This window comes from Pinus tabuliformis, chromosome 7 (assembly GCF_031772625.1).
Source record: "Pinus tabuliformis cultivar Carrire ecotype Pingquan chromosome 7, CPIR1, whole genome shotgun sequence".
Classification (NCBI taxonomy): Eukaryota; Viridiplantae; Streptophyta; class Pinopsida; order Pinales; family Pinaceae; genus Pinus; species Pinus tabuliformis.
This window is the reverse complement of record NC_142293.1, coordinates 593,217,626-593,233,990: the sequence shown is the minus strand read 5'-3', so window position 1 is coordinate 593,233,990 and position 16,365 is coordinate 593,217,626. Positions and strand designations below refer to the sequence as shown.

Here is a 16,365-nt window from a genome sequence, read left to right as displayed (position 1 = left end):
TGCCGTCAAAAGAATTCTTCGATATCTAAAGGGCACAACAGAATATGGCTTGTGGTATCCCAAGGGCAATAATCTCATTATTCAAGCCTTTACAAATGCAGATTGGGTAGGAAGAGTTGATGATCGTAAGAGTACTAGTGGAGCAACATTCTATCTAGGTGGTTGTCTCGTATCATGGTTGAGCAAAAAGCAAACCTCAATCTCGTTATCCACAACAAAAGTAGAATATATCGTGGCAACAACTTGTTGTACTCAAGTTCTCTGGATGAAGAAAACTTTTCAAGATCTTCAAGTCAAGTTTGATGAGCCTATTCCCATATTTTACGATAACACTAGCGCCATCAGTATCTCCAAGAATCCTGTGATGCATTCCAAAACGAAGCACATTCTGATTAAATATCATTTCGTTAGAGAGCAGGTCGCCGAAAACAATATCAAGCTTGAATATGTTGGTACAAAAGAAAAAATCATTGATATCTTCACTAAACCTTTACCTCGTGAAGCATTTGAATATCTTCGATAAAAGCTTGGGATTCTCCCAAGTTCTCATTAGATTTTACTTATTCAGAAAATAAAGGGGGAGTGGAAGTGTGTACAGGTCCACAGGATGGTTGTGTGTCAGGGGGAGTTACCCTTTGCCATTGATGTGTAGGGGGAGAGAAGGCAGTAGGAAGAGGTGCCCGGATCGCAGGGGAAGTACTTGTGTTGCCATCAATGCCAAAGGGGAAGATTCTTGATCTAAAGATGATCTGAGGTTGTCATTAATGTCCACCCAAGCAGCACCAAGGGCTACCCTGATCTTGCAAGAGAATTGTGACTTGACAACTTACTCTATTTTGAGTCAAGGATCTTCTAGCTAGATTCTACTCGTCGAGATGTTTCCATTGATATATGGCATGCCAAGTAATTCTTCACGGTTTGAGAGATATTCATGTTTGAAGTTAGTAACCCCAGTTAGTGGGCTAAAACCCTATGGGGTTGTGGCATGGCACTCATAATTGGTTTTGGTTATTAAATAGTCAATAATTAATAATTTTTTAAGCTCCTAAAATCCATCCAACGTTCTCTATAAAAGCCCCTCTCAACTCTATAAAAAGAAATCTCACATATCCTCCAAATGAAGTGATCGTGGCATTTTCGCTATAACTTCATTTCTGCGAAGTCTTACATTCTGAAATGAAAACCCATTTGATTCACAATCTTGATGAACGCGTGACTGAATTTCAGATCTTGGTTCACTATATTTTTGGAGATATTATATGTGGAAGTTAGGGTTTTTGCGATTTCATCTCAAAGAAGTGACCTCGGGAAAATCGTCATAACTCTCTCTCTGAGAAGAGGATTGGAATTCTGTAAAAAGTGGCGGATAGTGCACGGACTATAGTCTTTTGTGTATCAATTTCAGAGCCGAAGGAGGAAACAATGACACGTGGCATGCTGCACAAGTTCTCTCTACTGAACTAGTCCATAATTAGGTCATTGTGAGAGATTGGGCATAACTTTGTCTTGAAGAGTCCAAATATCACATATTGGGGATCTGAAATCACAGAGATACATCAGATTAAATATCGTGCTCCTAGAAGGCGAGAAAATCTAGATCAAGTGCTGTCAAGGGGTGCAAAGGACCAGACTTTCTAGGGTAGCAAAGAGCAAGGTGCAGCAAAATGATGTAGCAGAGGTAAGCTACAGTAAGTATCTTCTGTATATGCATGTTCATCTCTTAATTACATTAGGTTCATTGTATTCTAATTTGTTGTTTTTGTTTAGCACTAACATATGCTTTGCAAGATGAGGTAAGTTTTGCTATTATCATGTCATGGGTATTTCCTTGAACAATTTTTGCAGGTATTATATATTCATCAAGACAAGATTCAATGCATAATCTAATGTTCTGAAGAGTGAGAAAGGGTAGCATGACAAGAGCAGCAATCAAGGTGCATAACAGCAGCAAGAAGTTCACTACATGAAGTCTTCAAGTGGGAAGCACTGCATACAATCATTGTAAAAGTATCATTGTACAAAGTCATTGTAAAAGCATCTTTGTAAAAGTTGTACAAGTGTTTATCTGCCAAGAGTTGAAGAGGCAGTGTTGGGAGGTCTAGGATCATCATTAGGTGGTTGTGTCATAGTTGGGGTTATGGTCTAGTGTGTTTTCTTCTTCTACATCATTCTATATCATTGTAAAGTGGACCATTTTCCCTGGTACGAGAGTCCATTCTTCTTTTATTCTTCTATAGGGTGGTAGGGTGGTGCTAGGTTGGTGCATGAAGTCACCAACAGGTTCAAGCCTGTGAAAACTTCAGGGTGGTAGGGTGGTGCTAGGGTGAGTTGTAGCTCATTGGGTGTTGGGGCATCCGTTCAGTTGACTATTGAAGAATCTCGGGCGTTGGAGTGTCCATCTAGTGGGAGTTGGAGAAGAATGCTTTTCTAGAATTCTAGGAAGTTGTTGCTTTCATTTCAGTTGGGGTTGAAGATTAAAGAATTTATTAGAAAAACGTTCGGTGGTTTTTGACCCAGAGGGGGTTTTCCACCTAAAATCTTTGTGCCTCCTGGGTTTTTTTATTTACTGTTATTACTGCATAAACGTTAATAATAATTGAAGATTAACTAATGCTCTGAAAAGATTTAAAAGTGCTAATTGCTAAGGAATACTGATTCACCCCCCCTCTCAGTGTTTTCCAACAATAACACGAGGACACGAGACACGGAGGACACATAAATACGAGTATTCGACATGAGACAGAATGACTCCGGAAACAGGACACGAGGGACACGTTTTATATATATATATTAAAAAAATAATGAAATATAGTACTTGATCTGTATAGATATCAATCATGATGATATCTATTTAGTATTTAGTATGTACTATTTACTATTTAGTAATTTATTAGTTCATTAATTTATTACATCAATGATGTTCACAGTGCTATGTTCATCGTTCAGGTTATACTTTTTGTTATTAACTTCAAACAAGTTTGATCATGTTCAAACTTCACATAAGGTAGTTTATGAACTATAAATTTACATGTGTTTAAACTGCATTGTTGACCAGAGCGTTAATCGACCTTTCCCTCCCTTTAGACCTCGAAGGTGTATGGAGCAATGAGCACATGACGGGGAGATGGTATTTTTATTTCAACACACGATCTATACGTGGTCACTTGTGTATAATTAAGTTACGTTTTGTAGGCTATAACACAACTTATAGGAAATTCAAGTGCTCCAAACTCTCAGCAAAGCATGCGAACGCTAGTCTCTTGCACTTCCAAGTCCAAGTCGATGTGAAGTTGTGGGCATTGCGCTCGAATCTGATGGAATTCCTCACACTGCACAACAAATTTGATTTCGGCGGCACACGAAGAAAAACATTTTCGACGCGTTTTGAGTTCGACATGTGAAATACGGGACACGAGACCCTGAGGGACGTGTCCTGTGACTTAGGTACATTCCTTCCATACGAATGAATACATTCCTTTATTGGGATAGATATGTCCTCCCTAATTAAGAGTGAGAGATAGACACATCATTTTTATCTTCACTTGGGAAGACAAAATGGAGGATTGGGTAAACATCTAGCATTCGATGCTCTTTGAGGATAAATTAGGGCATCCAAGATAAGAGTAGTCATTGAGGACCGATATTCTTTGAGGACCGAGAATCCAAGATAAGAATAATCCTTGTGGAACACACCCTAAGAACCCGGGTGGGGTATGTTCTGAGAGAGACAATGATGAGGGTGTCTATACATCATTGGTCTTGCTAGCATTATGCTCAGATCTCGTTGAGAGATAGAGATGTTAGTCAAGGCCTTGCTATGTGACAATGCTAGTTGATATGATGCTTAACAGATGGGTTACCAATCCGACTCTTCTTATGAGAAATTCTTCATATTGAGAATAACCAAGTACCATTATGAATACCTCCCTAGTTAAGAGGGAGTGTTGAAAAGTGTAACTAGGTTCAGTCTTCATAATGACGTGTAATTGTGATTTTATGTAATTGATGGAAAGAAGAAAAATAAAATTATTATTGTAATGCTTGTCTCATGGGTTTCATGAGCAAGGAATTTTATTTTAGTGATGGCTCCCATTGAAAGCCTTTAGGATTTGTCATCTAGTCATAAAAGTCAATTTGAGTCTATGTCATGTATGAAGGACCCTTCTTGGGCATATTACATTTTGTATGAGTCATAAAAAGTATAAGAAGGCCCTCCAAGACCAAGACAAAGTCACCTCCTTCAAGTCGGCTTCAAAAGAATAATAGAATCTCTCAAATAGACACGTCGGCTCATCTCCAAGTCATGTCGGCTTATTACAGGCTCCAACAACTATAAATAGGGCAGTTCAGATTTCAGTTAGAGACAGAATTTCAGAGCAGATTTCGGTGGTCATCAAGTCTGCAATTTGGTCAAGGTTTAAGGCAGAAAAAGGAGTGCGAAGATCTCATAAGAAGTCTCTCTATCTAAGCGAAGGAGGAAAACAAAAGGAAGATCTGTTTGGGACTATTTTAAGGACTGATCTCCACTCACACGTGCAAGGAAAAGGGTTACTGCTGCAGAAAAAGGGCCGAAGATCTTCTTGCTGTGATAAAGGCCTAATCAAGAAGCCGAGTTGAAGAAGAAAGCCTTCCAGTCCAAGCGAAGGAGATAAAAAGGTTAGATCACCATATGTGCTACAACTAGGGCCGAAATAAAGTGCAGGTCAGAAGCAGAAGGAAGCCAGAAGCAGAAGGAAGCCGAGATTGAAGGGTAGTCGAAAAGAAGGAAGAAGCAGAGGTTTGACTAGAAAGAATTGACTTGGGCACAAAGAGCAGTGGAAGGGAACTTGTGTCTTGGTCTTGGAGAGGTAAATGGGTCAAGGGTCTTCATCATGGTATTCGTCAATTGGAATATCTATAAGAAGAAGAATTTGTTCGGGTTTTCCTCTCAAAGAGTGAGAGGGTTGGCCCTGGCTGAGAGCCTATGTTCTTTGTCTCTTTATGGTTTATGCATTGGTCGCTGTTTGATGAAGAAGAACACTAATAACCTAAGCAAAAAAAGATCCTTATCTAAAGAAGTAAAAAGCACTCACAAACAGTTACTAATACAAGAGAAATCACTTAATCTCTATGCCCTAGATTTCTCAACATTTTTCACATCGAAAATGCAATGAGTTATGCTTGCATTTTAGGTTTGTTCAAGGCATTGTGTTTTCGTGGGAGAGCCCTCTCATAAACAGGCTTATAAACCTGTGAACTCAAAATCTCTGTGGATGGCGTATTTTTTTGACTCCCTCCTTAAATGCTTTTTCTTTGATTGTGTTGTTAATTTTGGCTTCTAGCATACGAGCTTAAAGGGCCTGATTCATTGGCATGACACGTGGGATGCAAACAGAGATGTTTGGTACCCCTAGAGAGACCTAACATGATCTAACATGGTTATATGCCTGCAACAACATTTTACAGTAAGCTTGACAAAGAATTATTTTAGAATTCGAAAAACACTGCCAGAAAAAGCACAGAACATAAACAGCTTAAGTTACTACCTATTTAGTGCATAATCAAGGCCAGCAGCATCTGGCACTTCAAAACTGAACCCATTTGGCTGAAGCCCTTGTGCTTCAGCTCGGCCTCTATCGTTGTCTACATCAAACACTGTATCATTGAGTCCTGCGACCATTCAAAGTCCTTGGTCAGTCATTTAAGTATTAGACATATACTTCAAAGTTTCATATTTTAAAGGCTGTGTATTTTAGATCTTCTTATGATAAACTTGTTCAAAGTATTGAATTTCCAGCATAAATTATTACATTTTTTAAATGTCTAGAGATTATGCATTCATTAAACTGCAGAAAAACCATATCTTCCTCTAATACATCAGCTACAACTTTTCAGAGCACCTCACATTAGAAATTAACTTTGATAATCTATTGTGTAACATTAGCAATCATTAAACACTTCATACAGAAATGATGTAGAAATATGACGAAAACAAAATAAAATGCATGGCAACATAAGATGGAACAACAGAAAGACAAAAAAATTCTCCTTAGAAAAGTGAGAAAGAAAGTTCAGAACGAAAAGCTAGAAAATTAAACATGAATAGAGTGATAGATGGTAATTGTAGCATCCATACATATATTGTGTACAAAAAGGAAAGATAGTTACAATTTATTCGTCAGTCAAAGATGTTGGAGAACAACAAACTGACCCTAAAGAACATAACATTTTGCACAAACAAAAATAGGTTTTACATGCAGGTGTGACATTCTTTTCACAGCAGACTTGTGCCATTTTTTAGCAGACCAGAGCAATGTCACTTTCGAGAAAATGTGGGCAATGTTGAAAGGTTGCAGATATCACAAAAAGGAGAGCAACCTTTACGAAGGACACTGATATTGTGATAGCAGTGTTGGATGGCCCTCATAGCATTTAAGGTGCCTGGAATTGCACAACATTTTATTGTAAAATGTTATCAGTTTGAGATGTGATATGCACCTCTCACGGACCCAATAGGATTCAATTCATTTTCTTAGTTGAATAATCTGTAGTTTGAAAATTGTTGTGAAGTGCGGTCAGGTAAGAAACATGATATTCAACATTTGAAAAATTTTCAATGCAATTATTTATGCATGTTCCTCAAGAAAAGAGGAACAAAATGGACAACACAGGCAGGGTGTGCATCTTTACTGGCTATAGCATGCCTGTCGAAAGTTTATAAGTTATGGCATTGTTACCCACCAAAAAGAGGGTAACCCCTGGCAGAAATTTTTTTCTCCTCTTTGGACAGCCAACCAGCTAGCAGCCCTATTTGATCAGCACATAACATGATGCCAAGCTCCTCCATTACTTGCTCTGATAAGATTCTCTTTCCCATTGGCATTCATTTTTGAAGGGAGGTGGGTCATCCATCGACAAGTACTTTAAGCATTTTGTAATCATGTTCTTTCACTTAATGTTTTGGGCATACTAACATGGATCAAGGGGAAAACTGGATGATTGACCGATCTTGATTGTATTCTTGTTCCCTCAATTCACTTGGGAGGTTAGTCTTTGACTCTAGTCCAATGGAACTTCATCTGAGGCCTTAGGGTATTAGGAAGGGCATTACTTGGGAGGCTCTGATTGAAGTAGCATTCCCGAGATATTACATACTTATCACTTTCCATCTCTTCCCATTATTTCATCTCCATTCTTTGGGCTGGTGGTCATTGGTCATGGTAGCCCTAGGATCAAGCATTGGCATCAAAACATGGTGTGCTAGCCCTCCTAAACCATCTCAAGTGGTCTTCATCATCATCTGGGCTCTCAAACAAGGCAACATCCATCAAACAAGTTCAAGGCTAGCTTGGGGGTGTCCTAGGTCAGTCTGGGCAGATCATCAATCAAGCCAATGCCTTGGCTTCTTGTCACGACATTTCAACATCTTGAGGTGTAGCAAGAGGCATACAACCATGTAGAGGCTTCTCAAAGCCCAATGCTCATCTAATGAGGGGCAACATTGGCATTTGCAGTGTCACATGTACTCTCAAAGCTGGGCTAAACATCCTCTTTATTGTGTTGGAGAAGTATCAAACCATCCCTCAAGGGATCTCTGCTGGGTGCCGTGAACCACTTGAAAGATAGTCTCAAGATCAAGTGAGATCAAGATTGTAAGGGACAAAAACCATTAAAGTATCATAGTGGACCATATTCAATGTTAGGGGCACAAAAATACTTCACACAAACCTTGCCTTCAAATGTCTTTCTAGCTCATGATTTGTAAGCAAGTTACCACACTTGTGTTAGGGATGATTATACAATTAGCCCTATTAGGTGCTTCTAACCCCTAAGTTGAAGGACATTTCATAGGTAGACACATCAATCCATAGATGCATGTGATTATTGTGGTCATGGAATGGGAGGGACTTCAAGGAAGGTGGCCATAGCCATGGTACCAGCTAAAGAAAGCCCAATATTTTATTTCTAATGATGAGAAGAGGGAGCATGGACGCATGCATTACCCCTTTCCTCAGTTTTCTTTTTCCACCCCTCTAGTGTGCCTTTTACTTTAATGGTTTGTCCTTTTTTCTTGCATAGCTTAGGTAACCTAGCTTGCTTTTTGCTTTTCTAATATCTCTTCAAGATGTAGCATTTTTTTCTCATTGGAGTTGGGGCATTCATAAGTTTATTTATTTAGATAGAGGATGAAATGCGTAGGAACCGGGTGATGGTTAGTGAGGATGTAGATTTCATACTAGGCTTTCACCCACATGCTTATATATGTCTCAGCCATCTTTTGTGTTTTTCATTTTCTTTCTTTTGTTGCTTCATATGCTTTTATCTTTCTTTCAGTTGCATCAACCTCTTAGGGCAGTTTATGGGCCTTAACTTAGAGATATGGATATAGGATGCTAGTCCCAATGACCAATGAAAATCAACCTAAATAATGGAATTGAATATAAGAAAAAATAGAAAATGATAACTATGCATTACCTCGGGCTTCCTATATCAATCAATGCCTCCTATTAGTGTCCCTCCTAATAGTGGAAGAAAAGGACCTCAAGTGAGGTCACACTAGACTAGGGGTAAAGAGTAGTCAATCATCCAACTTGGTTTGTGATCCACATTAGTATACTGCAAACATTAAATGAAAGCACATGATTAAATAAATGGTTAATGTACATTTTGATAGTGTTACCTGCTCATATCCACATGGTAGGGAACGAAGGCCCCATTGCCCAATGGAAGAGGCAGTGATCAATTTTTTTGAAAATTAGAAGTCCAGCAATGCATTTCTCCCCTTTCTTCCCACTTCTAATTTATCCTCTCAAACTTTGTACCCTTGCAGGGGAATTGTAATAAATGAAAGCTAGCATGATGAACTTATGTAACAAAATTAGGCAATTTGGGACCCAGTTACTAAGTGAGTCCACTCTAGAGTGTTTTTTTTTCACTTGACTAATTATTTTCGCGTTTCAATGATAAATAGCTAGTCAAGTTTTTTCACTTATATACATCCAAAGTTGGAGTGCGACTTAATAACTAAGCCTTGGGTTGGTCCTAATGTCTAGGGTCAGTGTATATTACCATGCTAGGTCATACCCAAAGTCTTACGGAATTTGACTAGTATTTCTAGGATTTTTTAAATATTAAAAATTCCCGTAGGACGTGACTTTGAATTAATTTCCTATGTAATGATGAAAATAACTGGCACTAGGAGATGTTGATGGCATGTGTGTGCTTGAAATTCATGCTTAGAGCACCAACATTATCCTAAGACCCACTTTGGGGGTCAAAAAATGATTATTCCCCCATGAAAACCAACCTTTACTCATAAAAGTGACAAAAAGACAAGAAAACTAAAAAATTAATAAGTGGGGAACATATTAAAGATGTTTTCCAAGTCATTGAGACAAGTCAAGTGATGTTGCATTAAAGTAAGAGTCAAAGGCTGACTTAGAGGTCACATAAGAAGGCCAAGATTGATTGCCATGTGGAAGGGCGAATTGCACATTACTACAGCCAATTTGGGGGACCAAATTCCATAAAAAGTGGGCTAAAGTTTATTTAAGAGAGGGTTAAGTTCTGCGTTGGCAGTGTTTCTTGAGTTGAATAGCCAGCAAAGAGGGGGTTAACTCCCAATCCACATAGCTTCCCACACAAGAAGATCATGTACAACATCTACACGAAGCACATTGGCAGCCTTAGAGCCACACATAGACTTGTTAGAAGGATACACACAACAAGAGATAGACAACTGTTTGGGCACATGTTTATGGTGGAAAATTGGTGGAAATGAACCATGAGTTGAGTGGGAGCTGTCACCCCCAACTCCCCTTTACTATACACCTGTTCCACAGCAAGGAATACACAACAGAGGAGGACTGATATGCTGGCTAGAAAAGAGGATATTGATTGCCACCTACAGCCACTCCATGGCCACTTGGAAACTCAGCCTCTCCTTGGGATTCTCACCACATTTTCCACTTGTTGGATTACTTTTCATTGGGATTTCCTCCCTCACTTGTATAAATAATGCTCTTGAGCTCTCATTCTCCCATGGTTGGAAGCTTGGAGCTTGGATATACTATGCTAAAATTTGTATTCATTCATTGATAATAAAGCAGGACTTTGGAGGTCTACCGGTATTGTGTTTTGTTGTTTTTCCTTGACATTTGAGGTAACATTTTATGTTTATTCCAATGAATTTTTACTTGCTTACAATTATTTTGTGTCTTGGCCTAAAGGGCCATTGTTGTCCAATGGAGGAAAACTACAAGTGTTTGTAGATTTTCATGGGTTTTCTTATATCCTAGTCTTGGTTGGACTTGTATGTTCTTGGTTGACAATATGTCAATTCTTGCCATCATATGAGCAAGCTCCCTTTGATGCTAATCTTTGTATTGCAAGGCTGTGATGCAGGTTACCAAGAGTCTTGGAGTTGGCGACGTTTTTAGCAAAACTAGCCACCTCCAAGCTAATCAAGGAACACATAGCTCAAGTTTACTAGGGACTATCCTATTTAAATTTGGGTAGCTATGGGACAAATTCCCCCATAGAAGCCCTAAGACCCCAAGAGGAAAGGCCATCTCGCCCCAAAAGAAAATTCACATTTGCTAAAGAAATATTATTATTATTATTAATGTGTGGGCTTTCCTCCTTAATATGACAACCTTACTTGGGCACACCATCATATAGAAGAATTCATATTGAGCAAAGGAAATATTAAGTGTGAATTTAATTCAAGAAATGAAATTATTATTTGACAAGTCGGCCTAATGGCACAAGTCGGCTTGTAATATCCCCAATTTTGTGAGCATGGGAGTCACTAAGGAATTTTGCCCAATTTCAGTAATATTGATTAAAAAGGGGGAAAACATTATTGGAGAAAGGTGGCTAGTATTATTTTATTGGAGAATAGCGGAAAATTATTATTTTATTAAATGGCGGCAAAAGTAACTTAGTGGAAAATGGCCCCCACTAATAAAATAATATTAAAAAAGGAGTCTAGAGGCATGAAGAGAAATTATAAAAGGAGGATGGACTCATTTTGTGGATTATCTTTTGGCTATTACACTTCATATTTCATCTTCTCTTGGAGTTGTTTAGCACAAGGGCCAGAGTGTTGTTTAGCACTAGGAATTCCAAGCGGAATTCCACCCTCATTTCGGAGAACTTCGAGTGTCTCCCTAGTGAAGAAATTTGGGGAGCTCAATTCAAAGCTTCCATTGGACATCATTGCAGGAGTTTATTTAGTAGTGTGTTTTTCTTTGGTGCAAAGGTATTTTGTGGAGCACATTGTGGGAGCAAGCGTGGGTTAGAGGCTTCGAGATTTTGCAGGGAATTTTCTTATTGTTAGATCGGAGTTTGGATAGTGATTTGCCGAGCTATATTGGAGGCTATTACTTGGGTCGATTTTTCTATCTTTTGGCAAAGGACGCAAAAGCTAATGACCAAATGTTGCACAAGGGTTTAGAGAAGTGGAATCGAGAGAAAAAATGGTTGGAGATAGGAGGTATTTCTCAGTAGAGAATTTAGCCAGAGCTCGGAGAAATTTCCCATGGTAGATTTGGGCATAGTTCAGCAATATCAAAACTGTGGGGCACTTTTTGGCTAGATTGGACAATTCACACTTGTTCGGGGTCACTGTGGTTAGGTGGATTCAACCCAAACCCTTTCTGGGTTTATCGAGAGGAGTCTTTGGCTAATTTTGTAGAATTTTTCGGGCGATATTTGGGCCCAAAATCCTCATTCTTATAGCAAGGCGTATTGCTTACTAGCTGGTAAATTTGCATCACTTTGCGGGTTTAGTTTTGGCTTGGAGTTAGGCCAAACCCTTTCTGGGTATTTTTGGGTATGAGTAGAGCTCGTGGCTGCAATTTCAGGGTGATATGGGCATTCTTTAGAAGAAAATCTTCAGTTCCATTCTAGAAGCAACAATAGTAATTTCCTAGGAAGTGTGAGGGCTAGTATTTCCTCCAGATCAAAGTTGTCTCACTTGGGTTTTGCATGGCTTACTATTTAATTTTAGGCAACAATGGTATGTTCTATGCTTTAGAGCAATTTTACTTCAATTTCTTTATTAGCCCAGTATCGATATTCAGATTAGCAATCACATCAAAATGATAGTAAAATGTGGATAGAACATAAACATAAACAATAGAAGACAAGCCAAGACAAAAGGACACAAGATGTGGCTCCAGGCAGGGACAAACCCCAATGTGGGGAAACCCTTGATCATATCTTCTTTTAGTCTTCAATACTTTAGTAGAGAGAGAGTATAATTTACAAATCTGATAATTTATAACATCACAGAAAGAGCACTAACCAGAAAAGTCAACGCTGGTCAACAAGGAAAATTTGACCCTCAGCAAATCGATCAACTTCAGTCAACTTCGGTCTCCAAACAACCCTCAAAACAGTGAAATTCAGCCTAGTCAAAGTTTAGTCAAACAACCCACCTATGGTTAGCCCTAGCTGCAGTCAATGCTGGTCAACAATCAACATTTAGCCTCGATTTCTGTGCCCAAAAATGCTGCCTGCCCTAACAGAGATAGCCCTTACAAAAACATAGTCAAAGGAGGTCAACACATGATGGTCAATGCTTGGTCAAACTGTCCAGAAATTCGATCTCCTGAAATATCGGCCTCCTGAAATTTCGGACGTGTGGAGAGAGGAAGGCCCAGTAATCCATACCCAATCAATGAAGAGAGAGAGAGAGAGAGGTGTGAAGATGAGTGTGTCCAAATGAGGCTAAGTCACCTTCTATTTATATGCAACGTTGAGGATGAATAGACGTGACTGTTGGGCTTCTAAGCCTACATAAGTTTTCTGGCCAACCTTGACAATTTAACCATAATCAAAATAAATTCATAACTTCATTTGTACATGTCAGAATCCTACACCTCTTGGAGAGAGGAATCCAAGCAAAATATCAGCTGTCATAAATAAGATGACCCATGTGGAGTTTGGCCCTAGTTGCCAATTTTAACACTCCCTCTCAACTAGGGAGAATTCCATCTACTAATCCATCTGCCAATCTATACTATCTCTGCCATCAATGCACTGCTCCGCTCTATTGAACTATGAACAAGAAGAAGTGATCGAGAATGTATCATAACATTCTCTACTGACTCGAAGTCAGTACCAATCAAAGGAGAGTGTATCATACCACTCTTATTGACCCGAACTCTGTTCCAATTGATCCCAAATCAATATCGGTCATCCTAGCATAGGTCGTACAATAGTACACGATGCATCCATCGGTAGTACTATGGTCCCTATCCTCATTTCCCTACTCATTGGCCAGATGAGAGATACTTCCCATGAGTCCCAGACTGCATGGGTAGGATATCTCAGCAGGAGAAGGATGAATCACTCATCCTGCCTACATGTCGCCAAGGGGTATCGCAAGGGAAGGCTGAACCACTCACCCTGTACACAACAAACCACTAGGGGAAGGCTGAACCACTCAACCTACGGTTGCTCATCGCTCCAAGAAGTACCCCAAGCCCCCCGAAGCTCCTAGAGCTCAATGTCCATCTCATACAGGACCCTCATAAGAGGGTCTCTCCACAACTCCAAGTCATTCTTGGAAGGCCAAGAACTTGACCTTCCCCAGGGGCTTTGTCAGAATATCGGCGACCTACTCATCAGTGTGAAAATTTCTAAACATAAATTCTATTACTACAGTGACTGATTTATTTCACCTACTTATTATTCCCAATAAGTTATTTATGAAATCACTTCAGTAAACATTAAAATAAATTCTATTGTAGACATCACATCATTATACAAAAATAAATATATGCACAAGAATCAATCACATCAACACAGTTATTTTTGGACAATTGTCCCCGAAAAAACCCAATGCGGGAAAACTGGTGCAGCAGAGGAGGGTTTTATTAATCTTCAGCAACAATTGCTTTTACAAGAAAAATTACATAGACACTGGGAGAAAACACCTGAGACTTTTTCTCCGAGACTTTTTGACACCTTGGAGAGCTTCCTTTCTCTACTGCGTCATTCTGCATGGCTCTGCGCAGCTCTGGTCCCTCTCTGCGTCATCCCTGCGTCTCCCTCTGCGTTGTCTCTCAGAGTCCTTGTGTCACTTCTTCTGAGCTCCTTGACTGCTGCTAATCCCCCCTCTTCCTCCACCCTGCAACTCTCCCTTTGAAATCGATCTCCTTCTCTTTGAGAATCAATTTTCCTTGAGATACTGAGTATCTGTTGGTGTGTCTCCAAATGACCCTTAAGTCTCTCTTATACTTTTTTTGTTGAAGAATCAACAACTGAGATTAAATCTCTAATCAATGGCTAAGATTAGAACAGACTTGATCCTTGTCTCTTAGAAGCTTCTCATCCTTATCTTTATTAATACCCATTAATATTTTTATTTTCCTAAGTTTAGACTTAAGAATCCATTAAAAATATTAACTACTTTAATAACTCCTCATCCGGATGGAATTTCTCAAAACAATTTCTGGGTCTTGGAGATCTCATGTGCCTTAGCCTCTCCACCAATTTTCATGGCTGGAGCACATCCGATGCTACTGCAAATCAACAATCAGTCCCAATGTGATGGAGCCTTATTGCTCCTCGTTGTACCATATCCCAAATAAAGTGGTACCTGATATCTATATGCTTGGAGCGATCATGAAACACAAGATTCTCTAATAATCGGATCCCACTCTGGTTGTCGCAGAGGATCACAGTGGTATCCAATACATGTCCAAACAACGCACTGAAGAGCTTCCTTAAGCAGACAACTTCATAGGAGGCCATACTAGCAACTATGTATTTAGCCTCGACAGTGCTCAAGGCAACCGATTTTTGCTTCCTACTCATCCAGGATATCAAAGCAAAACCCAAAGAAAAACAACATCCAGAAGTGCTCTTGCGATCCACCACACTGCCAGTCCAATCAACATCAAAATAACCATGCAGCCTCACATCTCCGGCAGTGTATCTCAGTCCATGAGTGATTGTACCTTGAAGATATCTCAGAAGATTCTTGGCACCAATCCAATGTATATGATGAGGCTCAACCATATATTGGCTCAATGTGTTAGCTGCAAAACATATGTCCGGACGGGAGTTCACCAAGAACATTAGTGCTCCTATGAGTTGACGATACTCAGAGGCATTTCCCAATTCAAGTCCAGCAACACTACCACATAACTTCTTAAAGTTAAGTTCCATCGGAGTAGTCACAGGCTTGCAGTCCACCATCCCAAATCTTTCCAATATCTTCACAACATATTTTCCTTGAGAGAAAAAAATTTCACCTGGATTTTGCCAGATCTCCAACCCTAGGAAATAGTGTATCAGTCCTAGGTTCTTCATCTCAAATTCAGAAGCCAACTCCCTCTTACATTTGTGAATGAGAGGGTCTACACCTTTCAAAAAGAGGTCGTCCACATAAAGTACCAGAATGAAAGGTTTATCATTTTCAATCTTAATGTAAAGGTTCGGATCGACTTCACTTCTAGTGAATCCCAGCTTCATCAGATAGCTATCGATCCTCTCATACCAAGCACGAGGTGCTTGCTTCAATCCATAAAGAGCTTTCTTCAACCAACATACATGAGATTCCCAATCATGAACCTCAAACCCCTCGGGTTGTTCCACATAGGCTTCCTCTTTGATTGAACCATGCAAGAAAGCGGTCTTGACATCCATTTGATGTAGGTTCCATCCTTGCGAGGCAGCAAGGGCTATGATCAAGCGGATGGTGGTGTATCGAGCAACAGGTACAAATACCTCATCGTAATCTACACCTTCCTTTTAAGAGAAGCCTCGAGCAACAAAGAGAGTCATGAACCTTTTTGTACTTCCATCAGCTCCATGCTTGATTTTGTAGAGCCACTTAGAGGTGATAACCGATTTGTTCTGGGGTCTAGGGATCACATCCTAGACATCATTCTTCATAATTGACTCGTATTCTTCATTAATAGCATCCTTCCATACTTGATGCTTCATGACTTCTTCGATTGATGAAGGCTCATTTTGAATGATAGTGCTCATGGCGGTCAAATATCCTTGATACATGTTCGACTTCTTGCTTTCACGGAAAGTCCCCCTTGGTGCAATGTGTGTCTCGACATCTTCGGGAGTCTCCCTAAGCCATGAGGATCTCCTTTTGGAGGAGGAGAGCTCATGAGGAGGAGGATCAATAGGATCCATAGGTTCATCAACATCATGCATCATTTCATCTTCTTTTGCACCTTGATTTCTACTGTCAGTTTCATTGTCCTTCCTTAGGATAGGAAGGTTGTTGATCTTCCTGAGTGCCATATCTTCGTCAAAGGTGACATTATGACTTATCTCAACTTCCTTTTGACCAGCCACATAAACTCTATATCCCTTCGAATTTTTCCCAGATGCACCCAATTTACTTCTTTT

At 39.6% G+C, this 16,365-nt stretch overlaps 1 protein-coding gene across 3 annotated transcripts in view; it reads right to left on the bottom strand.

The window, feature by feature from the left end:
* Positions 1-16,365, bottom strand: part of SS3 (starch synthase 3) — a 549,711-nt gene that overhangs the window by 40,294 nt on the left and 493,052 nt on the right. For all 3 annotated transcript variants that reach the window (XM_089458559.1, XM_089458560.1, XM_089458558.1), the window contains one exon: positions 5,526-5,649. In XM_089458559.1, coding sequence (XP_089314685.1) covers positions 5,526-5,649 — 124 coding nt within the window. The remainder of the gene's footprint in view (positions 1-5,525; positions 5,650-16,365) is intronic.